Here is an 8,159-nt window from a genome sequence, read left to right on the forward strand (position 1 = left end):
TTTTGGAATTTAATCTTTCCCTTTCTACATCCTGCAGAAATACAGAAATGAATTCAACACCAACCTCGCCTTGACAGAAATCTACAAATATGCCAAGAGATATAGAAACCAGGTGAGCGATTTCTACTTTGCTTCTCTGACTTTGCGATCTCAGATTTGGATTAGATATGTTTAAATGTTCAAACTGGCCCTTTTGGCAGCCATAACACCGTCGTCAAGCCCAGTTGCTGTATTAAGTTACACAGAAGGATATCAGTGTGGAAGATCACAGTAATGATGAAAGATGTAACATACTGTAGACAGCCTTGCAGCCTGTCACTCAATTGTCTGGTTAAGAATCAGCACTCAATAGCTTGTTTCTTTTGTTACGTGTTTTTAGAAGAGGTCCAATCAGATGTGGGCTATCTTCTGTACAGCAACCACTATTCAATTTGTCCAATCTTCTCTTTCCAGCCCTCAGGACACCTTTCACTTTGTGCAAACAGCATGCTGTTTACCTTGCCTTTATCCATCATGCCTATCTGCTTAATGACACTGATAAGTCGCTGCTTCATATCTGCTGTTTTCCTTTGAACTAGCCCTCTTCAAGCCCCTGCTGTCCTCCCCCATGTTTCCCTACTACTGTGACTATTCTGTAGAGAGGCTTAGTCATTGGTGACTGTGCCTTAATGGAGCACCCTCATGATAATGCCGTTTAGCTGCTTTGCTCTGTCATGCTACTGTACTGACGTGGGCCAAGGGCTTAGACTGTGATTCATGGAGCTCTGTGAATGGCCCCTGATTGCCTATTCTCTCGCCGCGGCTCAGTTTGCTCTGCCTGGTAGCACACTGCCGCTAAGAGCTCATAAATCCCACTGACACGGTGACAACTATTGGGCATGAAAAACAGAGCAGATGTGGGTTTTGTAAATATGTGAAGAGCAAAAGCTTTTGTGGTGTGGAGGCATGCGTGAAGGCAGGAGAAGAGGCTGAAACACTTCACTTGTTCCTCTGCGGGGCTCTTTTTCTCTTGTTTGACTTTCTATGTCCAGGCAGGTGGCTGATTTCCTCCCTCTCTCTAGATAGACAGATGCATGAATGCTTGACACCCACTGAAAGTCATCTTTTGTTGTGTTTTCTTTTTCTATCTCGCCTGGTCAGGTGGTGAGCGCTCTGGAGTCTAACGCCACTGCACGTCGCACTCAGCTGCACCACAAGTTCGAGCAGGTCATTGCCCTCGTGGAGGACAACATCTATGAGTGCTGCAGTGAAGCCTGAACCTGCCAGTCTCCTCCACTCGCCATCTCTTTCTACTGCTGACAGCTGCCTTTCTTTCTCCCACCTACATAGTTACTTTGGAGAATGTCGGACACTAAGGAGTTACCCCTCACAAGTGTCATTATTATTCCCACAGACTGTAACGAGGGTGAAAAGTGGCAGAGCAATGGACTTAAACCTACCTGTGAAGCGTTATATATTTACGACGAGTTCCCCCTTTCATCTGGGGATGCCAAGCAATTTTCCCAAATCTTTTCCCATGGCAGGCAGAGCTCCAGTCTGGCTATACTTAGGAGGGAATATGTAGGAGCTCAGAGATGCGGCTTTTTCGGGATGTCTTTAAAGTTACTGGGACCTACAGTAAGCCCTGGTGGCAATCCTTAACGCACTGAACCCTTTTCTTAAGGGAACGAGCCAATGATGCACTGTACTGTAATATAATGTCCATAGCAATATTTATAGATGTGTCATAATACTTTCAAGTGGCCTGTTCGTCAGGATTAGTAGGACCGTCATAAACTCCTCCCATCTCCTAAAACCTGCAATGTTCTCAGGTGTGATTGGTGAAGATGTGCGATTGACTCCCATTGGTGCTTTGAATTATATGTCCCAATGTGCTTTGCGGGTTTATGACGGGTTGAGGAGGAGTGAAGAGAAGAATATAAATGACCGAAATTCATGAAAATCAAATGTAATGTAGTTCACTGGGAAGAGCTGCATCAGTATAGAGGTGTTGACCAGTGTGCTTGTACATGAATGAATATCATGTTGGATTCTGATTGATTCAAAAGAGGGAAATTTACATTTAAAGATAAAAAAAAAAAAAAAAAAAAAAAAAAAAAATTAGCTCAATATAATCTGAAGAGAGACTGTATTTGTGATGCCAAATGACTTGTCAGAGTTTGTGAAATAAATTACAGTATTTAGGATTTTAAAGTGTCTAATAATGACAACATTTCTTGTCCTCAAGTGCTTCATTTTTAAATGCATTACAGCAGAGTGAATTTTAACAGCATTTGAAAACTATTAAGATCTGGCCTTCCACCCAAAAGCCCACGAAGTAACATCTGGAACTTCTCTGAAAACTTGTCAATGTTCTCATGAAAAAGCGAGTGAAGCCGAAGTGGTGCAGACATTTAACTCTGTTTTTATTGCAGGACACAAAATAACTTCCACAAATCCAAGCCTTTAAACAATAAACAAAATATTACCCTCATATCTATGTAAGACATACGCTAACACCTTGACATCCAATCAAATACATAAACATCTATCACACATACAGACATACACTCGTCCAGTCTATTGCAGGAGGCACCTTCTTCCTGCAGAGGCTCTTCTCAGGTCCATTTGTTTACACTCATGACTCAGATGATACCAAGAGGAAGATAACCACTTCAGCTCGTCACCACAAAGACAAGAGGAGAGACCAGAGGAAAGCCTAAACTGATGCACTGAAAAATCATCTGACATATTGAAACAAATTAATTCACCTAAGTATTCAGAAATTTGATTGTTTAAAGCGCACATTTTGGGGATAGTTACATTAGCTGCAGCATTTATTTAAACGAAGGTTTTGTTGATAAAATCAATCAAAGCTTTGTTAATTATATTTTAACCTACTAACTACTGTTTTTTGGGTAGCGGGGAGCTTGGATGGTGTTCAGCTGGATCATCACTGAGATGACACCCCCTTGATGCCGGGTTAAAAATCTGTGTGACCATCTGAACACTCTCCATGGTTAAATGGATTTGAAATGCACATGCTGGCTCTTGAGTGCATTCCACTGAAGGTGCAGTAGTGCCACGGGAGAGAAGACCATTGGAGAGGTAAGTTGAGAGGATTGGCCAAAAGAACATAGGGCTGCTTGACGGTGGTGGGTCCCTAGGTGAGCAGGGACAGATGGGACATCGAGGAGGGGGGCACAGGTCAAGCAGGGGCCACCTGGGAGGAGGAGACAGATGAAGTCTGGGTTTTGGAGACAGCGGCGGCCTCATCGTCTCCAAATGGGTTCTTTCCAAAGCACACTGTGGTGATCATGCAGTTTCTGAACTGTGGCCACAGAGAAGAAAAAGGTCACAATCACAGCTATGAAACCTTCACTCTGTGCATTTACATCAAGATGTAAAAATACTTACACAATATTACAAAAATGTTCAATCAAAAGTAAAAAATAATTTGAAATTCTCGATAAGTACAAGTACAGAAGTATCAGAAAAGTATCAATGGTAGACGAACTTATCAAGCAGAAAATTGTCCACTGTGACAAATGTTTTGTTTCAATCATGATTAGATTAATACTGTAGCATTTTACTGTTGTAGCTGATTAAAGTGCAGCCGGTTATTAATGACTTTAGACACATTACTTTAGACACCGTTTGTTAGTGCAGTCCTGTGGCTTCCCTAGGTTTCTAAGAATTACATTGTAAATGTAAGGGAAGCGAAATGATTAATGGAGTACGAAAAAAACGAAATGCTTCTACACAACATTGTGTTCATCTTTTGGACTTCTCTCAAATATTTTTTTAATGAACCACCTTTCCTTGTTCTTACTATCACTAGATATCTGTGAAGTTCAGGGGGAACAGTACTTCTTTGGTAGGAGGCCACAAGTGCTGGGAGTCACTGATTTTATCTTCAACAAGGCATTTTCTTTAACAGGTTCTACATTTATAATGTATATTTATAATGATACATTGTGGTGGAGTGAAAGTATTCATGGAAATAGGAATTTTAGGAGTACCACTTCCTAAAAATTGTACTTAAATACAGTACCTTTGTAATTTCACTTAGTTACACTATACCACTACCCTCAATATAGCTATTTCTTACACATAAAATAAGCAGACCATGATGTTTTCTGCACATACCTGTCTGTTTAGCAGAATGTAGATGACTGGGTTGTACAGAGCGGCACTCTTTGCAAAGAAGGCTGGAGCAGTCATAAAAACGGGTCCAAACTCGGCCCCCTGATTGGCAAATATGTACCAGGCCACACTGGCGTAGGGCACCCAGCACACCAGGAAGGAGATCACCATGACAATAACCATGCGTGTCACCTCTTTCTCAGCTCTCTGGGTGGTTTCAGACTCCTGCTGCTGGGCTGCAGCCTGAGCACACACAGATTCAGCTTATCAACTTAAACCTGTGGTTCAAATGCATACAAAAAGGGTCAAGCTTATCACCAATACTGAAAAACATTGGAGTAGACTACAAATATTACAAAACAGCCACTTCTATAGTGATGCAGTCATATTTTCCTGCCGTTAAATGTTTAAATTTTCATAATATTGAAATAAAACCAACTGCTGCTGCTTCATCGGATTTAAACCTGCAATGACTTATTTGGCCACGTGGGAGCAGCGGAAGTTGTGAACACAACTATGACGTTTTTGACGCACTCGTTCGCAAACAGTTGCAAATTTTACACATCCAGTAGTTAATCGGAGACACATTATCAATCAACTAGAGTACCGCTTGTGGCCGCCTGATGAATGTAAGTCCATGATTCAATCATAGACTGATTAGCATATATCCGATGGTGGTTTTACAGAGACATTTTAAACTGGTCTGCAGTGTTACGACAGTCTATAAATTTCTCTAACATTAGCCTAATGCAAGTTAGACAGTTTCACAAAAAAAAAAAAAAAAAAAAAAAGACGGACTTATTTTAAGTCTAAAAGTTAGGGACCCTACCCTCAGGCTAACATGCTGACCACCGGCAGAGGAGGGAAAACACGGCTCATATATTGTGGGTAACTGATAATATTGTGGAGTTAACAATTAGAAAGGAATTCTTTGTTGAATTTCCCCAAAACGTCAATGGAGCTTTTAAATTAATGCAGGACGGCGAAGTTTTCTGCTGGGGTGAAAGGAGCTGAGAGGTTTGAAACGTTGTCTGGTCAGCCATGTTGGTTTTTTTAGATTGAAAAAAATAAATAAAAACAGATAACATGTATCTGCCATAAAAACTAAAATCAGACATTTTTGCATTTACCTGGGAATACTAAATTGCAATTCCCATCGAGAAAGTTGAGTTGTGTTATGATACAATGTCATGTATTATATTAATACTGGTTGTAACGACACGGAGACTTGGTGTGCCCTCAGCTGTGTCTTTCAGGCACAAGTGTGTACCCTTGAATTTAGAAGGAAAATTAGAAGAGCCGGTAAAGCAGCTCTGACTCAGACTCGGGAGTGTGTCTGAGACTGTGACTGCAGACTTAGGATGACATAGCTGTCACTTTGATTCTAGTCATGGCAGTGCTTTGATTGCCACGACTATGACTGTAACACTTTCTTAACTACGTGCAGTGGTTGTGCGTGTGCACGGATGGTTTTGCTGGCAGAGTGTTGTATTGATGCTACTCTAACCCTGAACTCCTGTAGTGTGTCCTGTGTTGATAACACATTTGTCATAGGAGCATGCAGCTTCAAATACTAACAGCTGTACCACAGCAGCCAAAATCCTAACAATAGCCGTATATCCAGCCAGGGCTTCAACCTGTCACAGCCAGGCAGAGCAGCTGGGGCTGTGCTCACATCCAGCAGCTGGATACTGTCAGAGATCAGCCTGTAAAATTAGCAATGAGCACTAAATGCATCACATAAAGTGTCATCAGCTCTCCTTTCTGTAAGTGTCTTCAGAGTCTTTAAACAAGTCTGGAGGACCTCCCCTTTGATTGTCTTTGGCGGCACCTGTGGCGATTAGCGGTAATTGCAGGTGTGTTTTTGGACTTCACCTCCCAGACATCCAAACAGTGTTTCCTGTTTAAAGTCAGCTGCTTCTTCTCAGTTCCCAGCCTCACACACACACAAGTGTGTTGACGAGCGAGCATGTTGCGTTACCTTCGCCTACCTCCTTTGGTAGAACAACCACAGCGGGGGTGACAGAAAACTTTGCGTCACTTGTAATTTTCCCTGGAAACATCACTACAGACATCCAGCTCAATCAGTCCGTAATAAGTGAGGGCCACAGGTTCTATCACCATTGTGTTAACTCATTTAGCAATAGATAGTGACTTATCAAACATTTATTTCAATGAAAACCTTCAAGATTATTACTTTTAACTGGCATTGTATGGACTGGACAAACACACCAACTGTTCATGTGGAGTAGGGTGATAGGACACAGGGACATTAAAAAAAAAAAACAGATGTGAGAGTGGTGGAAGTGGACCAAAAAAAAATACATTTGGGGCGGGCAGCTAAACAGCAAGCTGAAACTCACTCTCAATGTGCCTAAAGATTTTAGCATTATTTTTAACTATTTATTATTGCTAATACATTATACATGATGCTTTACTATTATTAATGAGGGCATCAGGATGACACAGTGAGAAAGCAGACTGCCCTTTAGCCAGAGGACCTGGGTATAAGCTGGCATGTTGGCAATGATCTGCCCTCCTGAAGTGTCCTTGAGCCACTAAATCCCTCACATCTCCTGAGACTCTGTGATGCTCTACTCTTCTTATTGAAGGGGAGCAAGGTATGAAAGAGAAGAATTTCTCTGCAGGGATAAACAATATATCACATCCTTATTAGAAATATAGCATTGACAGTGGTGTCCTTACCGCTCGCACTGTGCAGAGCAGGCGACTGTAGCAGAAGAAAATGATGAAGAGGGGGATAGAGAAATGGAGGACAAACATATAGATGACGAATGAGGTGTTGTTGATCTCAGGCTTGGGAGTGTAGTAGTCAATCCCACAGGAACACTGCATTCCCTCCGGGATGTACCTGCATACACACACAAAAGTAATTCAAGAATTTCCATCAACTGCCTCACACAGTATTTAATGTCTGTTTTAAGTAAGGGTTTTGCTATTTAAAAAAAAAAGATCTTCAAACTTCTTTATGGTATAAATGATCTCAACAATATTTTGTAAACAGTGTAGACATACTGTACCGGGACCATCCGAACAGAGGGGGAGCAGCACAGGTCAGGGCCATGACCCATGTGAACGCCAGGCCTGCAATTGCATGTGTTTCCCCAAAGCGGAATTTGGTCATTGGCTTACAGACCACAATGTACCGCTCAATAGCCAAAACCACCAGAGACCAGAGACCAATCTCTCCTGAGACACAAAACAAGGCAGCTGTAATTCTCAATACAGCACAAACACGGTGTCTTTACTTGATATTAAACACATAGGAATTATGTTTGATTTATGTTAAAAAAAAATTAAAAATTGTATGGATGAAAATGTTCTAAATAACAAAAGTGACACACAAAAGACTATTGTATTAAAGTGCAATTTGTTTTGATCCAAATGGAAAATACATGAGCAATTAAACACATCACACACTGTCTCTTACCTCCTAATGTGGCAAAGAATCCTTCAATATTGCAGCCGGCGACGCCTAAGGAGAAATATCCATGCAGGGCTGTGTAGAGAGTGACAGTGAAGCCCCCAACCACCATAAAAAGGTCAGCCACTGCCAGGTTTAGCAGAACGTAGTTCAGAGGGGTCCTCAGCTTTTTGTGCTTGACGGTGACATAGAGGGTGAGAAAGTTAATGGGGAAAGCTGTGATGAGGAGGAACAGCATGTACGCAGCCACGAGAGAGTACTTCCAGGGCTCAGCCAGGTAATACTGAGGGTATTCGAATGGGCTGCGCACCAACCCAGTCTTGTTAGACATGGGAACATAGAAGTCGGGTCCCTCTGTGCCATTCATGGCTGCAGCTGTTGGTGTCTTTTCTTCTTCTCAGACCTTGACGCTGAAAGAAACAGTCTATGGCTCTCTTCTTAGAATAAAGTACAGTGATGGGAGCCTCGTGGTGCAGCCAAAGTCGAAATGAGGGAGAAAGGATGGACGGAGGGATGGATTTTGTAAAAGTAAGATGTTTTCTGAAGCCCCCTGAGGCGGTGCGGCACCTTTTTAACTGGCTGGTCGGAT

At 42.0% G+C, this 8,159-nt stretch overlaps 2 protein-coding genes across 2 annotated transcripts in view; one reads left to right on the forward strand and one right to left on the reverse strand.

Moving 5' to 3' along the window:
• plxnd1 (plexin D1) overlaps positions 1–2,193 on the forward strand; it is a 63,208-nt gene extending 61,015 nt beyond the window's left edge. Inside the window, exons 35-36 of the mRNA XM_069140186.1 lie at positions 38–112; positions 1,141–2,193. Of these exons, the coding sequence (XP_068996287.1) occupies positions 38–112; positions 1,141–1,257 (192 nt within the window). The 3' untranslated portion in view covers positions 1,258–2,193. The remainder of the gene's footprint in view (positions 1–37; positions 113–1,140) is intronic.
• A 471-nt stretch (positions 2,194–2,664) lies between these two features.
• On the reverse strand, positions 2,665–8,042 carry LOC138192655 (rhodopsin-like). The gene is made up of 5 exons (XM_069140188.1): positions 7,577–8,042; positions 7,167–7,335; positions 6,832–6,997; positions 4,129–4,368; positions 2,665–3,310 (listed from the first exon to the last, which is right to left on the reverse strand). Exons 1-5 carry the CDS (start codon positions 7,935–7,937, stop codon positions 3,188–3,190), a joined length of 1,059 nt encoding a protein of 352 aa, XP_068996289.1. The 5' UTR covers positions 7,938–8,042; the 3' UTR covers positions 2,665–3,187.
• Between the last annotated feature and the right edge of the window lie 117 nt (positions 8,043–8,159).

Source organism: Embiotoca jacksoni, unplaced genomic scaffold (genome assembly GCF_022577435.1).
Source record: "Embiotoca jacksoni isolate LCO1_2020_lvr unplaced genomic scaffold, fEmbJac1.0.p SCAF_9, whole genome shotgun sequence".
NCBI classification, from domain to species: Eukaryota; Metazoa; Chordata; class Actinopteri; family Embiotocidae; genus Embiotoca; species Embiotoca jacksoni.